Raw genomic sequence first — 27903 nt, 5'->3', positions numbered from 1 at the left:
TGGAAGAAAAAAAAAAGTTTGTGTCAGCTGTGGCCATACTGTTATAATATTAGAGCATTGACTGAGAAACCTGATGTAGTGTTTAATTGTTGTGCTGGCACAGATCAAGGCACGAGGAACACAGTGCTATAATGAAAAAATGTCCATAGTTAAAAGGGACCAAGAATAAAGTACACAGAAAGAGTACTTCAAACTGCAAACAAAAGTAAAAAAGAAAGTTAGAAAGGCCAAGAGAGAGATATAACTGAGCATTGCTTAGGGGGCTAATACCAATTCCAAAAAGTTTTTTTTTTTCCAATATTATAACAGCAAGAGAACATTCAAAGAGGAGATAAAATGTCTAAGAGATACAATGGCAAAATCATAGATGAAGAGATAAAAAAATAGCAAATATATTAAATGATTACTTTTCACAAGATTTTACAATGGAAGACATGGGCAATATGATCTACGTGCTGACCTGTTCCTATCCAATTTTAAATAACTTTAGCATAACAGAGGCAGAAGTGTTAAAAGGACAAGGAGATGGAGCGGGGCAAGCGCCACAAAATGGACAAAAACAGTATAGCCTGACTACGCCTCAGAGGGAATTTCGCCCTCAGAATTAAAACAAACTGTAATTTAAAACACATCTCTTAAATAGGTTATTTTATAGGGTGTGTGTGACGGAGAGCGATGAATCCGAATCAACAATCTCCCTCTCGACCAGTGAGGGCACTGTACAACAGGAGCTGCGGGCCTCCTACTGAATGGTTGGGCAGTTCATCCCAGGGACAGTCGGGAGCCGGCCATTCAGGAAGAGGGCGGCGTTACGGTACCTGGAGTCATCGCCCTAGTACGGTGAGCGAAGTTTCAGTCATGAATTGGAGGAGACGTGATTGAACTAGCTATCGGAGGGGGCGGGGCTTAAGGTACTTTAGGGGATCGTGACGCCGTAATCGGACCCTTTTGTTGTGTTTAATGGGAGGAGACAAGGACGGAACCTTGAATGAAGTGTGGGTTCATTGAGAAGTGTTGTGTTTATTTTGACAGACGGCTGATATAAAGCTGGAGCTGCAGCGAGAAGCCCGGACCTGAACGCGCACGAGCACCAGCACCAGCACTCAGAGCACCGCACCTGCACCAGAGCACCCAGTTTGGAGATGTGTTTTTGTGTTTGTTATGTCGGGACTGCAACCCCTTTGTTTTGTAGCTGGTAACACCCATTGCTGGGTAGAGCCAGCTTTATTATTTGAAACCCGGTTTAAAGGGCATTAAAAGAAACCTGACCGGTAAACTTTGTGTTTGTCCTTTGTTGGAGCACCTCAAATCACCTATACACCGGAGCACTACAAACCACTTTGCCACAGTGTGGAACTGGGATACAAATAAGAAGGGGCACACAAACTAATCGGGGGAATGGCAGGCTGTCAGGACATTATCAAGCGTGTGGTGGTCCAAGAGTAGCCGGCCACGTAATGTAAACAAACTTGCTGTTTTGAAACAATAAGTTCTAAACTAGTCAGTCCTTTGAAGGATTTCACGACAACCAATGAAGGCTATAGCTGACTAGAAGATCCTAATCAAACTGGCTTACTCACGTCTCATACTTCAATGTTACTGCCGCTACTCGCAAACCACAAAAAAAATCCTTTTAACTCTTTGAGTAGTGAGTTTTAGAATGTTTTGATGGGACCACTGGAGTGAGGTTTTTTTTTTCATAATTTTTCATATTTGCACTCTGATACACTTGTTTGTAGGCCTATTAACAATTTATTACACAATGAAGGTTTTGACAGAAATAACAGGTAATCAATAAACAACCATCTGGATCAAACACAACACATCCCAAAAAAAAAAAAAACCTCAGAGAGAGAGAGGTATACATCATATCCAGGTAAACACATGGTGAGGTTGAAGACAGTGAGGAAAATGTAGGTCAGTGATCCTTGTCACGTTGTCTGAACTTGGGCGTCTCCTTGACTGGATGACTTCCGCCTTGTGTGATATTTTCAAGACGCTGCGAGATGAGGCAGTACCTGATCTTGCTGAAAGGGATAGTTTTTTACAGTAATTTTGTGGAAGATGGTCAACACGGCCATGTCAAACAAGTGGAACAATAACTTTTTGTACCACTTGTGAGACTTTGTAGCACAATCGACAAAACTAAGACTTCGCTGGACGATTGTAACTTGATGTTGAATATAAATATTCTTCAGTGGCAACTGATTCAGTAGAAGAATTTCGCAATCCATATAGGAATTCAATATAATTTCTAGTACTTCTTTCCCACAGAGCATTTCTCACCGTTTTCCAGACATTGTTGACATTTTGTGACTGGGTTTGTCGTGTGTAATTCCGTAAATATCTGGCAGATGGCACAAGAGACCACTACAAAGTGTTACAGACACCTAGTGTTACAATATCACATCAGGAGTTTTGTAGACTCAATTTTTCAAGTTCAAAGTTTGAGTTCAAAGTTCAAAATTTGCATAACGTACCGGTACGTTCATACTCCCTGGGGACCATTAATTCAATGACATAACGGTACGTTTGTACTATTGAAAGGGTTACATTCATACATTCTGCTTCCTATTCCGTTCTCCTCCTTGTCTATAAAATCAACCTTTTAAATGATCCAGATAATTGGAATCATCATTTGATTAGCGCAGGGATAGGGATGAAAGATAAGGGGGTGTTCTAAAAATGAAAGTAATGAAAACAATAAACAAACACAAAGTAGTGACCTGCTACATTCACCCCGGTTTAAAAAAAATGTGTCCTCACGTTTTCCAAAATACAAAAGAACAAATCAACACACAATTCTCCATATACTTGGATTACTAAAACCCATTATTTTAATCAGATCTTCCACAAGTCCAGGTTTGAGGATATCCATTTTATCTTTTGGGGCAAAGCAACAGCTGTTGGGGACCAATGCCCCCCCCCCCCAATAAAAATGACTTCTAGACAAGAGGAAAAAACATAACACAATATTCTTGTCCAGCAAGGACTCAGTTTATTTTATTAAACTAAAAGCTTACCCCTTTTATGTACAGCATGTCTGTCTTCCCCTTTAAAAACGTACTTCTGCTATTGTATGTGCCCCACTCACCTGTAGTCTGCTATGTAGCACACATGCTTCACAGCTCACCCTTTCCGCCTTCTTCAGCTCCTTGGTGGGTCCATTTCAGATAGACCTGGGGTGTGGTACCTCTGCTTCCTCCAGACATAGGGGGTGTGGGCCTTTACGGCCACCAGAACCCACACCCATACCATTATAGCCCTGTACCTTCAACACCCTCTCTTTCTGCAGTCTATAGGCACTGCAGACTGGTGTGAGCATCCAGTGGTCATCTTGGCCTTTCTTCTCAGCCTCACCCACCCCTCTATTTGCCCTTAAGGCCTAGACCGCATACTCAGGCTTGCCCTTACCCTTAAGGCACTGACCACCACTCAGGAAGCTCTTCAATCCATGGTACTCAAGGGGCTTCTCCATTGCAAGCAGCACCTACTACAGGGAGGGGCACAACAATCCTTTGGGGTTTCCCTGTGCAGATTCATATCCTGCCTGCTACGTCAAATGATGTAACAGGTTAACTTAATTAAAAATGTATTTAAATGTAGTCGCTACACCACTCCCAAATATAAGATTAAGGTTTGTTTAATTGAGCAAGGACTTATGCCAATACTAGCATTATTCCCAAACACATGACCAGAAAACAATTAAAAGTTTACAAAGTTTATTAATACAATAGGCAACTCAATTTAACAGTGATTGTTTCCAATTAACAATTTAAAGATAGCAGCAATAATTTAGATATAGCAGCAATAATTTCTATGTAGCAGCAATGGTGCCAATATAATGAAAATGGTTTCAATATAACAGCAATAATTACAACGTAACAGCTGTGATTTCCATGTAGCTGCGATCGTCATGTTACCGTCAAAAGACCCAGCCCTGAGTAGCAATGTGTACAACACAATACATCAAAGAAAAATAAATATCAAATGTGCAGTTTAGTGAAATAAATAAACAAATAAATAAAAACAACAAAACAATTCTCAAATATAACTCACAAAAGAAAAATATCACAAAACATATCAAGTGCACTTCTACTGAAAATATTTAACTACTAACAAGCAACTTCGTACTTTATACTGACCAGACTATCCTGCTACATTTATTTATAGAAGGCTAATTGCACAATAATAGTAATACAATTACAGTAAAATTACAAGTTTTAAAATAAAAAGTTCACTGTTGTTGCAACCACCTTAAAATCATTACCCGTACATAAAAAGCACACATACAGTACATATTTCCCTAACACGGAGAGTGGAGGCTAAGTGATTAGTAATAATTTAAGTTTAGTACTTATCTAGAATACTTCAACTGTAGATCTCCTATGTTACAAAAAATAGCGCAACTGGCAGAACAGAGAGAACATCTCAATGCAATTCACAGAAGCCGGTTTTCAAGCACTCTCAACAAGACAGCCCAATAGTCTGCACGTCTCCCGCTACATCCACGCTCCGATCACAAAAATTTGCTCTCAAATAGTGGTTGACTCAGTTTAAATACATTTACCTACAAAGAGAATACAATTAAAACACCTAACAAGCAACCTGTGTGTTCTCAATTGGTACTTACGTTCTTAAAGGTATAGCATGTCTTTCATAGAAATAGGTTCTACATGGTACTCCTGTTTTAGGACCCAGAATCATAATTAAAGGCTTATGGTCCATCCCAGAGTAAACTTTCTTCCCCATAAATATTCTTTGAATTGCATAATTCCGAAAATTATACCCAATGCCTCTTTCTCAATTTGTGAGTAATTGCTCTCTGCTTTAGTCAGTGTACGTGAGGAAAAAGCTATCGGCGCTCTGAGCCATCCCTACACATGTGTGAAATAACTGCTCCAATTTCTACAGGAGATACATCGCACGCCAGCACTACTGGCAGCGTTGGGTCATATAACACTTTAGAAGAAGTTAGTTTGGTTTTAGCTTCACAGAATTCCCGATCACAACCCTCAGACCATTTCCATTTTACATTTTTCCACAGTAGCTCAGTCATGTGGCTAATCAGTGTGGACAAACTCGTAGTAATTTAGAAGGCCCAGGAACGATCTAAGTTCTGGCACATTCTTGGGAACTGGTTCTCCAACAATAGCTTGTGTTTTCTCAGTGATGGGACTAATTCCCTGCGCATTTATTTAATGCCCAAGATATTTTACTGAATCCTGGAAGAAACTACATTTGGCTTCTTTAAGCCATATGCCATGACTTTCTAGCGCAGACAGCACCATTTCCAGGTTTACCTGGTGTTCCTTGACCTTTTTGCCTGTTATCAGCATGTCGTCCAAATAACAGATGACCCCTTCCAGACCCTGCAAGATCTGGTCCATAATTCGCTGAAAAACAGTGGGCTAGCTACTCCATACGGTAGTCGTTTATACTTAAACAATCCCAGTGGTGTGTTTATTGTTAAGTATTTCTGAGTTTTTGTTCCACCTCTAATCACGGATTTATGGTAATCTTGTAATCCCCACAAATGTGTACACTACCGTCCTGTTTTGGCACACATACTAAAGGAGCAGCCCATTCACTAAAGTCAACCTTGAAATTATATGCTGTTTTTCCAGGTCTTTTAACTGGCTTTCCACAGCTGATTTCAAAGCATAAGGTACCGGTCTTGCTCTACAGAATTGTAGTGTGGCATCTTTAGCCACCTTCAGACTAGCCTTAACTCCGGTCACACAACCAATTTCGGGGCTGAAAACAGACTGGGACTTATTACACAGAGCTCCTACTGCGTCATTAATTCCAAGTATCTTTCTCCAGTCTGGTTTCTGCATGCTGAGCCAATCTTTGCCCAACAATGCAGGGCCATTTCCCTTAGTAACTACAAGAGCCAAATCAAAGATTTATTCTCAGAACATTACACTTACATTGAGTTTACCCAACACATCAAGATCCTGTGTCTACTTCCATTCTCATGACTACATCATTAACATTTTAATTTGCATAGTACGGTTTTTTAAAAACAATGCTAGAATTTACAGTGTAAAATTCAACATTGTCAGTCAGACTCATGGTTACTGTTCTCAGAATCCAAGTTTAATGCTGGGGACTCTGTGGTGTTGTGACAAAGACGGCTGTAGTGGGTGACGTTAGACCAGAAACAGGAGCCAACACAGAACACAGGTTTTGAAATGATGAAGATGCTGATGCACAGTTTGAATTAAACAGACAGAAAAAAGGGTTGAAAGGCAAAGCACAGGACATAGTACTGGTAGCCAAAATAAATAGACAAACAAAATGGACTAACACTTAAACAAACAGTGGACTAACAGACAAACATGGTGAGTCAAAACAACGGTTATATTTACTTTAGTTTTTTTTATTCTCTCCTCTCCACACCCATTCTTCTCTCACCAAACACACAACCCCGAGTGAATGAAAACATGTTGCTTTTATGCAGCTGTACCGACACTTGATTGCTAATCAATCATTCAATTGGCGTCTCAGTACAACTGCATGTGAATTAATTAAGTGCAATTTCCCGTGCTCACATATTATTACATTTTACCTGCACGTGAAGTGCTATGTAATCCTCGTGCCTAAATACAAATATACATTTTAAACACTTGTGTGCATAACCCATATTATATCCCATGTACCATCTACAATACACCAATATTAACAAAATACATACAACATATAACATAAAAATATGCACAAGGGTGAGGCACACTGCCACAGGTGTCCATTGGCCAATTTGCGAGGTAGGGAGCCCCGCCAGTGGCCCATGTCTTGCAGTGTTCTCCAGCAGTCTCTGCTTTCTTCTTCGGTGCAGTTGAACCCTGCAGTTGCTGGGCGTGTCCCGTTTTTCCACAACCCCAACACTGTAAATCCTTAAAATAGCAGGAATCTGGAGCATGGCTCGTTCCTGAACATCAAAAGCAAGGGCTCCTCTTCACCATTGGTGCCGTCTTTCCCTTGACAGCGCTGGTAGACAAAGTTGGCCTTTGAGAAAACTGCTTTGCGCTTTTCTTTGTGCTTTCGTACACCGAGACAATCTCCATAGCAGCAACCAGCATTAGGTCCTTCATAGAAACAACATTCAGCAACCTGTCTCTTAGTTTAGCTCTTCAGAGTCCACAAACCAGCTGGTCTCGTAGAGCTTCCTCCAGAAATGTCCCAAAACGACAATTTACCGATAGTTTCTTTAACTGTGCCAGAAACTCAGCTACAGTTTCTCTTTCCAGTTGGTTCTGTGTATGAAAATGGTATCGCTTGGTGATAAGGTTCTTCTTTGGCATATAAAAACCCTTCAGCACAGTCTTTAGCGCATCAAACTCCTTTTCGCTAGGTTTGTCTGGAAAAATAAGGTCGGTGAGCATGCCATGTGTCTTTTGGCCCACCACAGTTAGATAAACTGCCTTCTTTTTACCTTCATCTGCAATTTCATTAGCACGGAAGTACTGCTCAAGCCTATCCAGGTACGCTTCAAAACTTTCTTCATTTTCGTCGAACAAGGAAATCCTCGGCTCTTCCAATAGCAGCCATCCTTCTGCTCTTTTCTTATTTTTTAAATGTTAGCTTGTGTAGTTCAGGAGGCGTGCAGCAAGGGGGTTTCCAATTTCCTGTCAGTTAGTTCCTATTTACTATTTAAGCCCTGATCACTCGCACTTTTGCTGTCTAGTGTTTCTTTTTTGTAGCACACGCTCAGATGCCATCTTTTCGTGTTTCTCCGCTAATCTATACTTCGTTGCCTTTCACTGGAGGTCAATTCTCTATGCAGCGCTCCCAAGATATTATCAAATATTTTCGTACCTGCTCCAGTGCTGTTTCTCATCATTCAGCTTCTCCATTCGGCTGCAGGAGCTCCAGCGTTAGTCTTTCCTGCTCTTTCCAGCCTCCAGCCCAGCAACAGCACCGTTCAAACCGCAGCTCCATTTCTCATCTCATCCACGTCTTCATTAGACAAACTGGCCCTCCACTAAAATCTCTAAAGCTCCTTCAACAAGACATCGACATTCCCGTTGTCAGCGTTTGCCTTGCCATTGCTCCTCTATTTAATCTACCATAAAGATCTGTCAGCTGAACATTCCTTTATTCTTCGCTTGCAATCAAGCGCCCCTCCTCCGCTCCCAGAGCCAGCAAAATTACCGTTCCTTCACAGGATCCTGCCCTGAACTTCTATTGGCTACGTTCAACGTTTTAGGGACCGTCCATTTAGTTTCGTGCTCCATTTCTCCGTGTGGCGGTTTGTGCTTTCGACTCGTCACAACAACACTGCTGTTTTGCAACTTTTCCACCAGTGCTTCTCAGTTCATGGCTACCACGGCAACGCCCTCATTGCGTGACTGCGGGGAGTGGTAAGTAACCATGGTGACCAGGCAGCTTAATCTGCACTGCGAGCTCCGTACCTCAGTACTGCAATTTTCTGGCTTGCTTGCTGCTGGGCTTTTACAACCTGCGAGGGCTCGTTCAACTTGCCGAATTGTGACATCTAAATACTGCGTTAACGTATTCATATACATGACTGACTGTCCTAAAACATGTAACAAAGATATTAAAATCTAAAAGAGTAAGCAATTGTTGTTCTACACCGACAAGGATTTTAATCACAATAACCAAGTATTCTACCCAGCTTCACTCAAGCCAATGGTTAATTCTAATCATAACCGCTAGATGGCAGTGTAACACCACAAATTTTATACAGTCACTAAGCTGGTTTGCTATCACTGTGAAGCTCACACGCTACAGCTTTTCTACACATCCCCGCAGTTTGTTGTCATTCTGAGGGATTTACAGGAGACCTCCTCCTCAACCTTTTGTAGCAACTGACATTTTCCAATTTCAACAGTTCCCCTCTTCAAGGACCTGGTCATGAAGCAACCTTACTCAGCTGTTTGAGATGCTCAGTATCTACCATCATAGTAACGCCCTGCTTTCCTGCATCACGCATCCATTCCTGTGACTTATTCCTGTTCCCAGATTCGTGTTTTCTCATCTGGCGCTGCTCCTCCAGTCCGACCAGCTTCATCAAAAGTCACCACTTCATCAACGCGAGCCGCTAGTCAGTCATGGAACCATGTCCTACAACTTATCAATGTTTCAGTCAATGTCTTCCTACTCCCAATAGACAATAAACTGCTTCCAACCAATCAATAGGTTTTGCAGACACCTCGGAGCAACATATTCTTCATCCTCTCTGGTTCTGCAGCTGTCTCAGATCTCTGCAATCTTCATCGCTGCCCAAAAGCAGCCCCATCTCTGGCTCCATTTAAATCGGCCTTAACACCAAAAGACCAATATCTACTGTATTCAGCAGATCCCTACTCTCTGCAGCAGACCACCACACTCTACCGATGGTAGTCCTCCGTCTCTATTCCAGATCTCTGCTTCAGCAAATCTCTATTCTCACAGCTGGGCCTCTGCACACTACTGACAGCACTCCATTGTTTTCTTCCTCAGACCTCTGCTCTGTTCAGCAGATCACGCCCTCTACTGTTAATTGCACCTCACTACAGCATATCTCCACTCCCTCTTCAGATGTGTTCACTACCGCAGCTGCAAAGTCGCTCTAGTTTACTGTTGAAGTCTGCAGCTGCACTTCTCCAGAGCCAACAATGCTCCAGCCTTCCTCCAATACGCAGATCGTGGCAGTATTCCCACAATCAAGGCTAACGCTAATCTCCATCTAATCAAAATACGGGTCACTTCTTCAGCAATCCTATTCCTCCCAAATGTTACAGCATTAATACTTGGTTTGAGATGTGGTACGAGACTGGAAATCTGTCTTGATTATGAGTTAAGGATTTCCACTATTAAGAGAATAACTGGTGTTGCGAAACCCAAATCTCTGAATGTGAGTTTACCTTTTCCATTTCAAGCAGACATGATAGTAGCAAACCTCTGATCGATCCTGTATTAACTAACACATAGAAAGGCGGCATCTCATCTTTGCCCTCATTACTAGAACATGGGGCGCAAAGGAGCCGTGCTTCCCCAGTAGCCGATTCATGTTTGTTCGCCCTCGCCTCCTCGCAGGCCTCCCTCCTCTCCACCCTCTCCTCCAGAGCAGGCCTCCCCCCCCCTCGACTCTCCCCTTTCCCCCCCAGCCTGATCACGAATGTGGGGGAACTGGTCCTCCTCTGCAGTGGATTCCTACATTCATTCATCCTTCCCTGATATAGTTGCTGCTCCTTCTAAAAATGCTAGAATCATCTCTACTCTTTGGAAAGGCTGCTTCTCCCCCTACGAGGATCTACTCATGGAGACCATCTGCCTCACAGCGGCTTTCTCAGAAGCTCTGAATTCACAGTTCCCTCAGCTTCTTGCTTCCCCTCGGTGGATATTCGTTTATGTGACCTCTCTTCTATTTCCAACTCCTATTTTCTTATTCGGCTGCGCACTTCAAAGACAGACCAACTCCGGTGCGGTCAATTCATTCAGCTTTCAAGGACCAAGTCTGCTCTCTGCCCTTTCAGCAATGTCAAGGTATCTCTCATGCAGGAAACTCTGCCTCCCCTCCTGGACCCTCTATTCATCAATTCTTCCAGATCCATCGTCACTTGTCTCTGGTTCTCAACCCACCTCTCCACCTTCCTCTCCAGGACAGGCCTCCCTCCTCAGCTATTTACCCCATTCCTTCTGTATCAGTGCAGCCACCTCCGCTGCAAGGGCCAGCATCAATCAGATCCTGATCAAGACCATGGGGCGCTGGTCCTGTTCTGCAGTGGATTCTTATGTTCATTCATCTCCCTCTGACATAGTTGCAGCCCATTCCAAAATTGCTAGTATGCCTGAAATGGGGGCTACCTGTCTGCCGGAGCCAATAGAGGTTTTCCCCTAATTAGCTTCAAGGGGTTTTTTCCTCTCCACTGAGCAGCAGGTATACACATAGTCATATCCTACTAAATTTACTAACCATTCTCCTGTTTGTCCCGTTTGTCCTTCTAGTCTTTTGTTTATGTTATGTGCTGGCATGTTGTCTTTTGTTTGTCTCACGGTGTGGGTGATTTGGTGAAGTGCCGGGGGTTCATCCTTTTGGGGGGCAAGTGATCTCACTTTCCCGACCTCAGGGCAGGCTTCAGCTAACCCTTGACCTTCAGGGGGGTTCTCACCGTGTGAGTCAGAGCGGACCCCCGGCCACACTCTGTTCTTTCACAGATCCTGAGCTTATCTTGCCTCACTCAAGGCTGTTCTATACTCTCAGTTTGGGACATGGCTACTCATGCTCGAGTCCCATACTAACCTCTGTGCCTTTTTCTTATCTCAGGTCCCAGGCAGCGTGAAGTCTCGGCCAATTGGGGGTCTAACGAGCGCCCCTTTAAAGAAGTCTCAGATGCTGGGTACCTCTCCCTCTCTATCTCCTTTCGTGTCCCAGTCTTCCGGGACCATCTTCCTCTGAAGGGCGGCTCCACGAGTCATAACCCTCATATATGTTTTCGGTTGCTAGGCCTTCGGCCCTGAGCTCGTGTCGGCATCGCCGCCCTCAATCAGTGACCACTTCTGTTTCCTGTCTTCGGTTGCTAGGTCCGTTGGCCCTGAGTTCGTGTCGGCATCGCCGCCCTCAGTCAGTGATCACTTTCTGTATCCTGTCTTTGGTTGCTGGGTCCTTCGCCCCTGGGCTCGTGTCGGCATCACCGCCTTCAGTCAGTGACCACTTTCTGTCCTAGCTTCCATGTACAGCTTCGCTGGTCTGCTACTAGAGTGGGCCTCGCCTGCTCTTCTATCCTAGGTCAGGTCCTTTCTAGCCGGCACTCTGTCCTACTAATCGCTCCCTTCTGCTTCTTCTGCCCTATCTCTACCCCCAGCTCACGCCTCGTGAACTGTGCTGAATCCTTTTTAGCGAGATCCCATCCTTGTCACCAATTCGTTATGTATTTTGGGTCCAGAAATAAGTGAGTCCAGACAAGGAGAACTGTACAAAACCAAATGTTATTTATTCAGGCAGTTACACACAGATCACAGACCTCAGAACACAGAACCCCAAGAACCCAGAAGTGCACAGGTGCCTTCCCTTTTATAGTGCAGCTAACATGCAGCCTTATATGTGTTAATCTACAGTGTAACTATTTTGTGCATGCTGTGCACAAATATATAACATAAACTATAATAAGATCCAAAATGGAAAATTACCTATATGGTAACAGTAACCTCAGAGACAGTCAGCATGGTTTTAGGAAAGAGAGATCATGTCTAACTAACCTGCTTGATTTTTTTGAGGATGCAACATCGACAATGCATAACTGCAAAGCATATGACAGGGTTTATTTAGCTTTCCAGAAAGCTTTTGACAAAGTCCCACATAAAAGATTAATTCTCAGACTGAATGAAGTAGGGATTCAAGGAAATGAATGCACATAGATTAGGGAGTGGTTAACATGTAGAAAACAGAAAGTACTGATTAGAGGAAAAACCTCAGAATGGAGTGTGGTAACCAATGGTGTACCACAAGAATCAATATTAGGTCCTCTGCTATTCCTAATCTACACAAATGACTTAGATTCCGGTATAGTAAGCTAACTTGTTAAATTTGCAGACAGCACAAAAGTGGCATACACTGTTGCAGCAGCTAAGGTCATTCAGAATGATCTAGACAGCATTCAGAACTGGGCAGACACATGGCAAATTACATTTAATAGAGAAAAGTGTAAGGTACTGCATGCAGGCAATAACAATGTGCATTATAAATATCATGTGGGGGATACTGAAATAGGAATTTATGAAAAAGACTTAGGAGTTTATGATGACTCAGAAATGTCTTCATTTAGACAATGTGGGGAAACTATAAAAAAGGCCAACAAGATGCTCGGATATATAGTGAAAAGTGTTGAATTTAAATCAAGGGAAGTAATGTTAAAACTATACAATGCATTAGCAAGACCTCATCTAGAATATTGTGTTGTTCTGGTCACCTCACTACAAAAGGGATATTGCTGCTCTAGAAAGAGTGCAAAGAAGAGTGACTAAAATTATTCCGGGTTTAAAAGGCATGTCATATGCAGACAGGCTTAAAGAATTGAATCTATTCAGTCTTGAACAAAGAAGACTACGCGGTGATCTGATTCAAGCATACAAAATTCTTAACGGTGCACTGTTCAGATTATTTTATTAATGTTATCAGTGGAGAATCAATACAGAAAAATGAATAGTTGGAACTGTGTGTGTGACGTGGTTGCTGAACTATGGGGAGTTTGGTGGTGTCTTGGTACGAGGGGGAGAGATCGTTATCACTGGGTACTTTGAGCAAGTTTCATTGAGCTCTGTATTCTAATCGTGTAGCTAACTAAAAACAACAAACCTGTCCAAGGAAATAAAGAATATTGCCAGGAGGAGCCTAATTGTTGCCCATTTGCAGAAATATATATATGTGTGTGTGTGTGTGTCACGTCCCCACTTCCCTCCCGGGCTGCGTACCATCCCATGAACTAATATGGACATTTCATACTGCAAATTCACTCCGTCGAAAATACGAACTTTTTGAAGCTGATAAATCCATTGTTCCTAAATGCAGTGCCATGGGCATGTTAATGTTAAGAAATAAGCTGTCAAGGAAACCATTGCCAGGTGTTACCGCTTGGATACTGTTATCATGAGGTGCAGTTACAGTTTTTTTTTTTTTTTTTTTTTTAAATTTAATCTGTACAGTGTTTGCATTTCAATTATTAACAAGTCACTGTGTCAGTGCACTAGGTGAACGTTTATTAGTACTAGTTTGGCCAATAAGAGTTGACTAAATTCCCCACAGCGCTGGCTGCTGCAGGAGATAAAAAGGAGAAACTCGTTTGAAGTCAACACATTCCACTTAGACGTTACCAGGAGAGTTGCATTAGACATCAGGTAAGCAATCTTTTAAGTATATACATGTTAAAAATATAAGCAGCAAAGTTGCAAACACAAAAGTCAAAATATGGCTTAAACTATTATATATACTGTACATCTCTGATGATGTTCTAGCGAGGCGCATACAGCTAATGTTATGTTTTTTTTTTTTTTAAAGTCGCAGTATTATCATATTTAATGTAATATTAGAACAGTATTCCGACAAGTTCAAGCAACACAAATCAAGTTGTTTCTAAGGTAGCTGCATAATGAAACAAAATGTTCCAGGAAAATAAAATAAAATGTAGGTTTTGAACTAGTTACCTGTGCGCTACACCAAGTTTTAGTAACAATGTTTGTTAATATTATTATTATTATTATTATTATTATTATTATTATTATTATTATTATTATTTTTAGCTGCGAGTGCTTGTGTTTTGCAACTGCACAGCAGGGTTGTGACAGTTTGTAAAAAAAAAAAAAAAAAAAAAAAAACAACTCAAGCCGTGGGGTCACGTGCTATTAAGCAGGATCCCAAAACGGTCAGGTCGAATTAACGGTTCTAATAAACATAATAAACACAAGGCATGTGTTTAACGGAACACGTTTTAGGGTATCAAATACCTGTTGCTTTTTAGATTAAAATACAGCATTGACACTTTTTTTTTTTTTTTTTTTTGTAATGTGATACTGAGTTTTGTTTGCAATAAAGGAAAAAAAAACAGTTGAAATAAACAAACCTTTAAAAGCAAAGATAATGATAATATGTTTAATTGTTCTGACATTATGTAGTTACATTTTCCTAAAAGAGGTACATAGCCACACTCTACATAAATTACCTTTTAAAAAGTATAGTATCAGAGAGGGGCTATGAATTGAGAGACTGCTGCAAAACATGTAGGGGTTTGGGACTGTGCTGAGGGGGGGTGGGACTGACCAAATTGTAAGTGTTCTTTTTCAATGCTTATTTTGCATGAATGTCATAAAATGCTACAGTTTGTTTGTGCTCTGAATGGTTGATTTGGGGGGTTTGTGCTGAGGGGACGTTACTATTGGTTTAGGATTGGAGACCCCAGAACTATAAGAGCCCTCTTTCGAGCTGCCCTGCTGTATACTTGCATTTGTATTATTTTGGCTTCTTCAATAACGCTTTAGTTGGAGTTTTGCACTTGTCTTTGATTTACCTGCCACCGCCCTTGCTGCAGTGTGCAAACCTCCATCCACCCAATGAAAATTCCAATCAACATATTTGTCTCTGAGGCAAATTATACAGAACATGTATAGCAAGGTCATTAGCTATGTTTCAATTCAAGATTTTTAATGCGCTAAAACTCATGTGTAAATGATGCACACAAATGCAATTGAAATACTTTCCGAGTGAATTTTATGAGCTAGCGCACGACATGGTGGTATTTACGTGGTCAACAAAGCTCATCTCTTTGGGACTGGGCACGTAATTAAAACTTGATAACACATATCATATGTCAATAAAATCTACAGCTATGGCCAAAAGTTTTGCATCACCTAGAATTTTAGGATTGAGACATTAATAATAGCAGTACAATATTTCATGTTTTCAGTTTTTTTGTCAGTTATTCATTAAGTATATGGAACGTAACATTATTCATCAGGTTTCACTGGACTTTTTGAAGCATCATTGATTAATTCTGTAGGGTGCGGGAAATTCTGTAGGGTGCGGGAAAACCTTTGGCAACAAGGACTTCTCTGTACTTTGCTCCATTCATTTTCCCTCCTGTCCTGACAAGTGCTCCAGTCCCTGCCGTTGAGAAACATCCCCATAACATGATGCTGCCACCATCATGCTTCACAGTAGGGATGGTGTTCTTTGGGTGATGCGTTGTGTTGTTTGTGCCAAACATAACACTTTGCATTTAGGCTAAAAAGTTTCATTTTAGTTTCGTCAAACCACAAAACTTTTTATCACATGGCTACAGAATCTCCTGAGTGTTTTTTTGCATACTTCAAACGGGAATCAAGGTGTGATTTCTTGAGTAATGGCTTCCTGCTTGCCACACTACCATACAGGCCAGATTTGTGAAGTGCTTGGGATATTGTTTTCACATGCACACTTTGACCAGTCTTGGCCATAAAATCCTGTAGCTCTTGCAAAGTTGCCATTGGCCTCTTGGTAGCCTCTCTGATCAGTCTCCTTCTTGTTCGGTCATCCAGTTTGGACGGACGGCCTGATCCAGGCAGGGTCTTGGTGGTTCTTTTGAAAGTGCCTTGGTACTCATGGTTGAGTCATTGCTTTTGAAATGCACTTACCCAGCAGAGGGAACCTACAGAAACTGCTGAATTTATCCTGAAATCATGTTAATCACTACAATTTAACACAGGTGGAAGCCACTTAACTTGATGTGTGATTTTGAAGGTGATAGGTGATATGTCTAGAGACTGGGCAGGCCAGGTCATTAGATTGAGTTTTCCTTCACTTTCCTTCTTCACCAGATAGTTCTTGCACAACTTTGAGGTGTGTTTCGGGTCATTATCTTGCTGAAGAATGAAGGACTGTCCAACTAGCCATAATCGTGATGGAATGGCATGCCTCTGAAGTATGCTATGATAGCCATGCTGGTTGAGCTTGCCATGGACTTGGTAAAGATCACCAACTCTGTCACCAGCAAAGCAACCCCAGACCATGACACTGCCTCCTCCGTGCTTGACAGTGGGAACCACTCATGCGCTCACCCTCTCTGCGTTTTACAAATACTCGGCGGTTGGACCCAAATATTTCAAATTTTGACTCATCGGTCCATAAGACCGTATTCCACTCCTCAAACGTCCAGTTTCTGTATTTTTTGGCCCAGGCAAGTCTCTTCCTCTTATTCTGCACTCTGGTTCCTTTGCAGCAATTTTTCCAGTTAGGCCAGCTTCACGCAATTTCCTCTGAACAGTTGATGTTGAAACAGCTGTACTTCTAGTAGCATTTAGTTGAGCTTGTATTTCAGGGGCAGTTAATCGTCGGTTTCGCAGACTTGTGACTTGAATGAACTTGTTCTCTGATTCTGAGGTCACTGCCTGACCTTGTTCGGTCCTCATGAGTGCAGAAGTTACAGACACTTGCAAAGTTCTTGCGATTTGTCTTAAAGATTGACCTTCATTTCTTAAAGTAATTACAGACTGTCTTTTTTCTTTGCTTAACTGAGCATATTTTGCCATTTTCTGCTCACTTACATTCAGGAATGACAAACTTGTGCCTATGCTACCTATATTTATAGTAATCATGGACCCTCACCTGTTAACAATAATTGGTGATAAAAGGTTAATTAGATAACATGCTAGTTAACTCAAAGAACATCTACCAAAGACACTTTTATACTTAGGCCAGTGTTCTAACACCGTGTTATACACATTTCAGACTTTTAACTGACTTGGTCTTCCTCTTGCTTTGGGTGACCATTGAAATTGAAATTGACAAGATTTACATTTTCATTTAAAAATTAAATTTTTGAATGCAATTCACTTATGATTATCAGCTGTGTATATAAGTACACGTATCATATAATTAAATATTAAGTGTTTATAGACAAGTTTATACAGTTAAAAGCATAGATAATCATGAAAAACCTGGTTTCAAGCAGGTGTACTCAACCTTTCGACTGATACTATATATATATATAGTGTGTGTTTTTGTTGTTTTTTTTTTAAATATAACCAGTTCGGAATATGTATTTCTTTTTTATATGTACTTAAAGTTTCCAATCCTTTCCCTGTTACTCAAATTGACAACAAACAAAAAGCAATTGGGCATTCCGTGTTAACAGTTTTTTGTTTGTTTGTTTGTTTGTTTGCTTTTTTTCCAGGTTTAACACAAAACTACCAATATGGTGAATGCAAAGACCTGGACATTGCGCAAGCACTTTGTGGGTTTCCCGAAATTCAGCGATTTTGAAATGAAAGAAGAAAAACTTCCAAAAATAAAAGATGGAGGTACTGAATCCTTATGTTTTCTGATAGTGTATGCCTTGTTGAATGGCTTAGTATGAATTCAGGCTGGGTAGCACTAGATTTATTAATTTGGTTGCTTAAAATGACAATACAGTATAGACTAAGGTTGGTCCAATCACTTAATTTGTTTGGGTAATAATAACTACTGTATATCTCAGAAACCAGTAATTGGAATACCTGTTTCAAAACCTGCCCGGTTACCTGTTGAAGGCTAGTATGTCTGTGAATATGTTTAAAATGTAATATGTTGCCTCTTTTTATATTATTGCAGAGGTCCTGCTTGAGGCTGTTTTTCTCAGTGTTGATCCATACATGAGGTAAGAATCTTGAAAAAACATGTAGGTTTAAAAGTGCTTTCCCACCTAATTCAGTCCTTGTTGATATGTGCTTTCCAACATGACACTAATAACTCCTTCCAAGAAAACCTATAGTTTTATATAATTTATATGAAATTATGATTACATTTTCATTTTGCATTGAGGATCTGGGGGTATATGGAGACACCTGTCCAACCGTCTGTACATTAGACTTACATTTTATATATAAATACTGTTGCACTTTGATTTGTGAATTTAGTATTTGCGTCCAACGTGATATATCTAGAGGTGGGGGAAACAGAAGTTAAGTATATAAAAAGTATGTTATTGACGTGCATCCTCAGACAATATTAACAGACAGATTATGATGTTCCTAAACAAAACTTTATCCCAGTTGGAAAAGCAGTCAGATTGAAATACAAATTTAAGTGTGACATACAGTACATACAGCTACCTCTACGTGTAGCTCCTCAATGTTGGAGTTCAGAAGTGTCCCATGCTGAGCTTAATGGCAATAAACTGCTTTCTAGGGAAATAATCAAATTGGGTGTTTTATTTTTCAGGCCGTACAGCGTAGTCCTTATGAAGGAAGGCGACGTGATGATTGGAGCTCAAATTGCTAGGTAAATAGGGAACCCTTTCTCTGGAGTAATAGATCATTGAGTACATTTACAGCTAACGCTGTGGACATGTGAAGTGTTTGTTTTTACATTTTTATTTTTGTCAATTGCTTTGTAGCTACTCATTAATTGCAGTTGGAGATTCAAACATATTCAGAATGATGGGTGATGTGATTTCAAATAACAAACTAGACTTTCATACTGTTACTAATTGCTTACTATAAAGGGGAATTCAACCTTATTTCTACTGTGGCTTTATTCAGTCACAGACTAACATGAAGAGAAATGCTCACAATAGACACGTATTAAGAAGTTTAATCACAATGTTTGCTCTTCCATATTTTTCTTTCGATAACAGAATATTTCAGGAGCTATACAGTGTTTGTCTGGAGTTGGCCGCTCCCCTTTTGATTTGAGGGCAAAGCAAGAAATAAAGATTTTTAACAGTATAAAACTCACTATAAACTAATGAAGACAATCTTATTTTAGAATTTAAATGAATAAAGGCACAATTGAAACAAAAGGAAAATGGAAAAATCTTTCATCTATACAAGAGAAAGCAGTGTAAAAGCTACAAGCAGTGTGTTGCATTCTAAAAGTCATTTTAGTTTCCTACACTTTCCAGCTATATACATGTATGTATTGTGCAAACAGTATTACACCTTATTTAAAATTGCAATATTTGACCTTTTAAGCTGTAGGGCATACATTGCTTCAACCTGAAAGTTCATTATGAAAACAGACCATTCTTTAAATTGGTATTGTAATACGTATTAATGCTGGTACCAAGACCGTGCTGTGTGCAGGATCTACATCATTATCGGTACACAGTAGCATTTGATATTTAATGTAGGGGCCCTTTTAAAAGTTTCCCATAGTAAAAGCAAGGCAAACTAGGGCACAGTATGGTACATTGCATGGGAAACTGGTAAAAGTGCAAAAATACTGTGGTGAATGTTTATAATGGGTGTAACAGGAAGGAGTAACTGCTCATTGTACTGTAACATTACTTTTTTATTCCAGGATTGTTGAAAGTAAAAACCCCCGTTTCCCTGTTGGTTGCCATGTGGTTGCCAGTACAGGTTGGAGAACTCACTCAATCTCTGATGGAAAAGATCTGCAGCTTCTTCTCAAAGACTGGCCAGAAAGCATCCCCAAGTCATTGGGGCTTGGAACCATTGGCATGCCAGGGTAAAGTACACTACGTTGCCATGCAAAATGTGTGTTTGATGCCAGTTGCCATACCTGAGTTGAGCAGTAACATTATATGCCTGCCCCAGTCTCTCCCTCTCACTTAAGTATAACATCCTTGAATTAATAATAATAATAATAATATGTTAATTAAAGTTATAAAGTTTGTGGTTTTTGCCTCTAGACAGCTCCATAAGGTTTCTCTCTGTTTCATAAATACTTATATGCCAGAATGTATTATGTTGGGAGGTCCTACACTATTTGCCATATACTGCTGAAATGAGGTGGGTCAAACTTTCTAATTGGTCCACAACTGGATTGAGATATTAATAGATAAACCAAGGGTGGTTTGTCATTGAATTTATGTTTCTTTTACTATTTATTTTAGTATAACCATCCCTGATCAGAGATTTTAGGTAGAACTGTCTGTAAAATGATATTCAGGTGTACTGAATGTCTTTCAAATGATCAGAAATTTTAGACCATATGTGATTAACCTTGTCCATTGCCTATTGAAGTGGCAGCTTACATACAACGTACAACACTTTATACACTTTGAGACATTTTCAAGTGATCCTTCCAATACCTTGCAGGTAATACAAGTAATCCTAACAGTAATGCAGTGATGTTCTTTTCTTTGTGCAGGTTAACGGCTTACTACGGCCTCATGGAAGTGTGCCAGGTAAAAGATGGAGACATCTTGTTGGTTAATGCTGCCGCTGGAGCTGTCGGTTCGGTGGTTGGGCAGATTGCTAAAATAAAAGTAAGTGCTTCTCATCTTTTTATTAGGCACCCACTGTCCATGGTCATTTAAACAGTTTACACAATGGGAGTTATGAATATAAATAGACAGTGTTTCCAGACCATCCTGGTAATTAATAGCTGCAACAGATTTTTTGGTCTGATTCATGATAAATATGGTGATAAATGTCATACTCTATGATTTTTGGAGACAGCAGTTTATTGGCATGTTTAAATTAACTCTGCCTACTTCTGGTATCAGCTGGCGATAGAGATAGAGTTCAGTCTCAATATGGACTATAGGTACAGTTTGCAGATGAATGGAAAGAGATCAAACAATTAAGTAAATATAAATGAATGTTATTATAGCATATGTTATTTTGCAGTACAATTTATTTATATGAATTAGCTGTTGGTTGTCAGCAGACTACTGCCACTGCCATGATACTGGAATTTAAATGTCAAAAATCCACTTTATGAATGAGAAAAAAGCTTTCAATAACCACCTCGGAAAACCAGACGGTACATTTCACACCCGCAAGGTCTCGAAGACTGTAGGGCTTGTTGAACTAGGTTACAAATTGATGGGTGATGTTGACCTAATATCCTGTTTGATCTTGGTGTGGGATGTGGGCCACAAAATCTCATTTATTGCTTCTACATATATGTACTATACCAAGTGCAGTACAGGGTAAACCTTTAGTTTTTTTTTTTTTGCCAACAACACGCTACAGTAAACACAACTGTGTTGAATTCCAGTTGAGATGGTGATGGAGTCAGAACTACACTTTTTATTGTTTGTTTGTTTTTTTTTTTTTTTTTTTTTTTAATGGATGCCACAGTTTAAAGTATGTTCTTGTTCCTACTTTTGTAGGACTACAGTGCCAGTAGAATGTCATCAAAAGGCTTCATGTTGTATAATCTATTTATTTATTTATTTTAGGGCTTAAAGGTAGTTGGCTGTGCTGGATCTGACAAAAAGGTTGCTTATTTAAAAAAACTTGGATTTGATGAGGTCTTCAACTATAAAACCGTCAGCTCTTTGGAAGAAGCATTGAAGAAATGTTCGGCAGAAGGATATGACTGCTATTTTGATAATGTAAGTTCAAATTCTCATTTGGAGTGTAGGAACAATTCAATAATTGATAATTCAGAGTTTATCTGGGTTGATTATTTCTGCTTATTAATAATATTTAGTTGACGTGTTACAAAGATCGAGGATTTACTATGAATACACATACACACACTAGACACAATGAATATCAATAGTAGTATTTTATTAAATACACAAATGTTAAACAGAAATCAGAAAAGTCAGAAAGTAAATCTCTTAGTCTAAGCACCAAACCCTAGTCAAAAGCTTTCACTGTATTCAAGCAGCTAGCGAGGCAATTGAAATATGACACTGCCAATCTCCTCACACACCAAGCAGCAACCTCAACAACCAAGCAGGATGTAATGTAGCTAGTAACTTGCTCACACACATACATGCCCACTTAGAATATATCACATTGAGCTTATTAATGGTATATAGTTTTAAGATATGGTAAGTTTACTTTTAAAGAAATTCTTCATACAATATGAGGTAGATTACTTATAGTTATTTCATCAAGTTTGACTAAAAGTTATTTCACACGCAGTGTGCAAACTAAATAATTAACAGTTCAATTCTGTGTGAATGTGTTACAGTGAATTAATTTAGTTCCATGAAAAGAAAATGCAACTGGGATTATACTCAACGGTTCCTTGAAGCTTAGACTTTTGGTTCGGTTGGAAACTCAGCCTGTTGAAATGTCCAGTACAAAAAGCTCTCCTCTCAGCAATGAAGTCTTCATTCCCACATTGGATCAAACTTGGCAACAAAGCTTTCAATTCTCGTTGGAATCAGCAAACAGCTGCAACAAAGTCTTCAGTCCTCGGTATAGGATCCACAGCAGTGCCCGTCCGCTCTGTCCTCTTCGCTTCTGTTAGCTACGCAGGTAACAGGGCACAGTTTCTTTTGGATACTGTGGTTTTAGGTGTACAGCAGGACCAGACTGGTTTGTCTGGTAACAGTGGCTGTAAGTTTTACGGCAGTACTCCAACTGGGCCTCAGTCACTTTGCTTATGGTAGTGACTCGCTTGCAGCTTGCTTTCTCTTCTTGGGTCCGTTTCCAGGCAGAGTCCCATCTTGGGTCAGTTTTTAGGCAGAGTCCCGGGGTTGCAGCTTTGCTTAGCAGAGTGACAGCACCTTGCTTAGCATTCGATGTGGAGAGCCAAATGTTTGGTTTTGCTTGGATACTTTCAGTCTTTTCACTCTGCTGAGTAGCTACTTTCATGAGGTCACTTGTGTACCTCGCCTTTTTAACTCTCAGATCTTTTAGATTTGTCTTTTGTCTGCTTCCTTTTGTCCAACAGCTGATTGTTGTAGTTGGAACTTGTTGACATCTATATTTTATGTCTTCGTTGCACCAAATGACTTGTGTTTGCAGTTTTACGGCCTTTGCACTGTCCTTTCAGCCTCACCCAGTCCAGATGCCCCCCTTCTAGCCCTGGTGATCTTCAGTTCAGTATTCCTGCCAGGAACCAAGGATCCCTTTTCTTAAGACACAGAAGTTTGCTATTTTCCTAAGAGACAGCAGTTTAATTAATTAGTCCAGTTATATCATTAATACACGTTCAGGGAATATGTCCCACAGGAGCATATATGCAATAATACAAGCAAGGCAAATGTTGTGTTTTTTTTTTTTTTTTTTTTTAAGTAGATTAATTAATGTGGCTGTAAGGATAGCAGAGGAAGTAGAAACAAGCTGTTAGTAAGACAGTGGCGAGTGGAGAGAGCCTGGACCAGGATAAAGGGATGAGCTGCAGACCCAGGCTTGAAATTATGATACAAAAGAGATCCTGACCGATGAGCTGTCCTTTGCATTAGGACCGAGCTTGGTCAAAGGTCACTTTCCTGAGGATCTGAAATGTAAAAGGGCTCTGTTCGGCAGAGGTGCTTCTCTTGGCGATAGGAATAGTCCAGGTGCATTAGGACCTGAAAGGCGAGATAGTAAAGGGTTGCCTGACTGGTCTTTTGCGGCCCTCGAATGAGGTGAGGCACAAGCCTCTGAAGCCGGGAACAGAAAGAAGTCTTGCAGGGAACCTGCAACAGAGAGATGGGTTAGTCTGGGACTCGGGCACTGAGAGCGTAAAGTGGGCCACGTCCCAAACAAAAGAAGAACAGTGCCTCACATGGTGAGGTAGAATAGGCATGCGAGCTGTGCAAGGATAGTGTGGCCAGGGGTCTCCTCTGACTCACTCGGTGAGAACCCCCCTTGTGCGAGGAGGAGGTAGCATGGCTGACCTGAGGTAGTCCGGATTCACTCCCTCGTACACCCCAGAGGAGACAGATGCAAAGGCACGAGAAAGGAAAGAGGAGGAGGAGGAGGAGAGGAGGAAGAGAAAGCAAAACAGAGAAGAGAAGGAGCATGAGATTGGGTTTAAGTAGGAGGTTAATAGTGATAGACGTTAATTAAGAAGCACCATCTCCTGCCCCCTGAATCTTAAAGCTAACATTTAAAAGACAAAAGAGGTAAACAAAGGTACTGTATTTGAAATGTTACAAAGACTGTGCCTAATTTAAGTGGCTCTCCTCATGGTAAACATGCTTCTTATAAACGCTCCTGATTGTTGCCATAGTGACATGCTGTCAGCTGTTCTAAAACAGTGATGTTTCTTCCTATTCAGGTCCTTAATAAGGTTCATTTAATGGTACTACAGCTGGATGTGGAAAATAAATTATTTTCTATACTAAAAGTGGGATAGAAATAAGTAATGATTTTTGCCAGTAGAAAATAAAACAAACACTTATTACATATTTCAAAAATGTAAATACTAGTTCATCAGACCTTAATGATCATAATTAAAAAAAATATAGCGTTCATATTATTATGTGGTGCTTAGAACTTTTTTTTATGTGACTGAAGAACCCTGCTTATAATATTAGAGCAGTCTGCCTGTATACTGGCCTGCCATGTTTGAAAGAGTTAACTTTTTCAAACGGCGCATAATGTATAAAGTGTCATATGGAAGTATGTGATAACAAATGTGTTGCTCTTAGGTTGGAGGCCAATTCTCTAGTGTTGCTTTAGAGCAGATGCGCATGTTTGGAAGGATTGCTGTGTGTGGAGGCATCTCCTTGTACAACGACACTACAAAGCAGACAGGTACATCTTTGCATTTTATATGTTAAATGAGAATAATAAAAAGCGTTATATTACCTAGACTGGGTGAATGTGTTACACAGGCATTACCAAACATATAAGGATGTCTTTTAAAGTGTTTACTTTGAGAAATAAATAATTGATTTACCGTAAAACGTAAATTAAGTGCCTCTGGCATTTATTTACAATGTATTGGAGACTGGCATTTATATTAGATCACTAGCTTCACATGCTTCGTGCAGTCATTGAGAAGCCGCTAGCGCACAATCTTGTAGCAACATCGGAACTCAATTAAAACATTCCAGCAACTTTGTTAAAAGGTTGTGTGTCAGTGGGAACTAAGTAACAGTTTTGTTTTATAACAAAATTACATTGTACTGTAAACCCTCAAGTATAAAACGAAAGTATTATTACAGTCTTTTTACATACACTGGTTAACAAGGATACGGTATGCAAAACGTTGGAAAATGAACAAGCAGAAGTACCAATTTGTATTTAAAAATTGAATATAATCTACCATTGTTGTTGTTATTATTATTAGTAATACCAGTTAAGTCCACCAAAAGACAGCCCTATACACAATAATTCTAAAAAGTAATTTAGAAAAAATCTGAACACGGGGTTGTTTCAAAATGTCATGTTTCTTAACTCATTGATTTTAGACTTATGAATATAAGAATATAAACAGACAACCGACTTATTCCTCCAATCATGTGCAGCCATCTAAGTGCTATGGCAGGTGTCAGATTGAGCTACAGTTTGACTTCTGTAGAGCACCAGTTCTCAACTGGGGGGCTAGCAAACTTTCTCGGGGGGCTATGATGTATGACACTAGGGCAATAAAAAACAATTAGTTTAAGCATGTTCCCTGGTTCAAACCACTTTTTCTATGTCAGGGTTTCAGCTACTAAATCCCTATGTCACTGATGGGGGCATGCCCCCCCCACCCCCCACTTTTAAAATTCTGCCATGGTCTTCTTACATCACATTTGTATTGGAATGCAAAAAGTCACCAACTCCTAAAGAGAATGATGATTATAACAACAAAACAGGTCATTACAGTAGCATTACAGTACAAATTTTACTTAAAAAATCGGGACATTAATGATTCTTATTTCCCGTTTCTGTCCAGGTCCTTATGTCCAGACTGTTATGAACTTCAAGCAACTCAGAATGGAGGGATTTGTTGTGAACAGATGGAAACACAAAGATGAGGAAACTCTAAAGCAGCTAATGGCATGGGTGAAGGAGGTAAACTGAATATAACATTTGAGTAGATATGATTTGGGTACTTGACTGAAAGGTGTACTTGCTAGCACCTTGTCTTGTTTTCATAAGCATTCCCATTGAGTCACCACCACTACCAAATGAACTGGGTTTATTTTTTTTGCACTTAAAAAATGGTAGATTCACCCATGGGTTATTTGTTGAATGACCTTGAACTCCAATACGGTTTCTTGACTGCCATGTTCACAATTTATTTATTTCCTTTAAAAGTTAAATAATACAAAGGATGCTCAGAAAATGTTTCAGTTTACATCCGTTCAAAACCCAGGTGTGTGAGTATCTGACGGCCACATGCTCTTGTTACAGCCCTGTGACATTCTTACTTTGTCTACTACTGCACACCCCTCTGTAGCAATGACTTTTATGTTTCAAATGAAAACGGTGACTCTTTTTCTTATCTTTGCCTCTTTGTAAAACAACTGTAATATGATCTACTGCGCACATGAAAAAAAAAGAAAAAAAATCCTGTATGGACTTAATATGTTTACCAGACAGTTTTAAAAACTTCTTGATGTGCACCATGACTAGCCCTCAGTGTAATAAATGCATTTAAATACAAAATTAAAGTCATGCGTCAAGAACAATCACCTAGAACAAACAACTGATGTTTGTTTTTTGTTTCATTTACAGGGTAAGCTGAAGTACGAAGAGCATATCACAAAGGGCTTTGAAAACATGCCTGCAGCCTTTATGGGAATGTTGAAGGGAGAAAACACTGGCAAAGCTATTATTGCAGTTTAAGAAGTGCAGTTCTTCACATTTGTGCAATAATAAAAAAATATTACACTGCTGTCATTCACAAACATTCTTTTTTATAGCTCTGACTATCACCTTTTTTTCTCTTGTGCAATTTAAAAAATCATTCAAATACTGTATGTTTGTTCATTTGTAAAACATACAAATAATAAAAATAATTGTTCAAAAGAAAATACTTTTATGTATAACAGATTTTTTTTTTTTCTGCGATGAACTGAATCATTTTTAGATAACACAACCTAGATTTTGTAGGCCATGACATGATATTATGTCACCTTTAGTTTTTGTTCTTACACATGTCCACAACAGCCCCAAAATGGAAAACATAATTTTATCATATACAGTTATATCATAAGGTAATACACGCATTACTGGGAGGAAAAAAAAAAACAGATCCTGCCAACGCCATCTATCTCCAATATTTGTGATATGATTATTTGTACATCGTAGATTTTCACAATTAATCAACAGAAAACACTTATGGTGTGGTGTGGTGGTACAGAATTGGTTCCACTGCTTAATAAAATACATATCAAAACAACAGTGTACTGTTCTCTAAGTTTTTTTATTTATTTTATTTTTTATATTTTCTCACTCAAATCTGTTTCCTCAAAAAAGGAACATATTTACTTTTAAGAATATAATACTTTTAAGTATAACCTAATTACAAATCTGGGTCCAGGCATCAGCACTTCAGCTACTTTTTTACAAAAAGATCTCGGGAGATTTGGATGAAGTGTGGTGAAAGTGTTTTGAATTTGAATATTATTATTTTGTTGTCAGTATTCTGAATATCCACGTATGTGTTTCAATCCAAACAATAAAGAATGGTGCACTTAAGTATATGGTCCGAAATAAATTACTTCACACAGGTATGAATGGTCTGCTTTGTAATATTTGCAAAAACAGTTATTGTTTGTTAAAAACCTATTCTTACAAAATGTTTTAGTGAGAATGCGGAGTATGCAATTTTACAGAGAAGTATGTTCTACATATACATTAATTTGAAAT

The 27903-nt window shown here is 39.7% G+C and overlaps 2 protein-coding genes across 2 annotated transcripts in view; one reads left to right on the top strand and one right to left on the bottom strand.

The window, feature by feature from the left end:
• Positions 1–5390, bottom strand: part of LOC121326529 (atrial natriuretic peptide receptor 2-like) — a 41587-nt gene extending 36197 nt beyond the window's left edge. Inside the window, exons 1-2 of the mRNA XM_041269863.1 lie at positions 5304–5390; positions 3194–3385 (exon numbers count right to left, since the gene is read on the bottom strand). Of these exons, the coding sequence (XP_041125797.1) occupies positions 3194–3385; positions 5304–5390 (279 nt within the window). The remainder of the gene's footprint in view (positions 1–3193; positions 3386–5303) is intronic.
• An 8369-nt stretch (positions 5391–13759) lies between these two features.
• LOC121327919 (prostaglandin reductase 1-like) lies at positions 13760–27037 on the top strand. Its single transcript, XM_041272268.1, has 10 exons — positions 13760–13842; positions 17649–17775; positions 18065–18110; positions 18674–18733; positions 19754–19921; positions 20567–20684; positions 21606–21761; positions 24747–24852; positions 25982–26100; positions 26767–27037. Exons 2-10 carry the CDS (start codon positions 17670–17672, stop codon positions 26875–26877), a joined length of 990 nt encoding a protein of 329 aa, XP_041128202.1. The 5' UTR covers positions 13760–13842; positions 17649–17669; the 3' UTR covers positions 26878–27037.
• The last annotated feature ends 866 nt before the right edge of the window (positions 27038–27903 follow it).

The sequence above is a fragment of the Polyodon spathula genome, chromosome 2 (genome assembly GCF_017654505.1).
Source record: "Polyodon spathula isolate WHYD16114869_AA chromosome 2, ASM1765450v1, whole genome shotgun sequence".
Taxonomy (NCBI): Eukaryota; Metazoa; Chordata; class Actinopteri; order Acipenseriformes; family Polyodontidae; genus Polyodon; species Polyodon spathula.
Note: the sequence above shows the minus strand (reverse complement) of the source record. Positions and strands in the feature narration are given on the sequence as shown.

What these genes read in the sequence shown, in the direction of transcription:
- LOC121327919 (XM_041272268.1), top strand. Translation starts at nt 17,670, where the DNA reads ATGGTGAATGCAAAGACCTGGACATTGCGCAAGCACTTTGTGGGTTTC. An exon ending in GGCAGATTGCTAAAATAAAA is followed by an intron (nt 20,685 to 21,605) that starts GTAAGTGCTTCT and finishes TATTTATTTTAG; the next exon opens with GGCTTAAAGGTAGTTGGCTG. An exon ending in CGACACTACAAAGCAGACAG is followed by an intron (nt 24,853 to 25,981) that starts GTACATCTTTGC and finishes GTTTCTGTCCAG; the next exon opens with GTCCTTATGTCCAGACTGTT.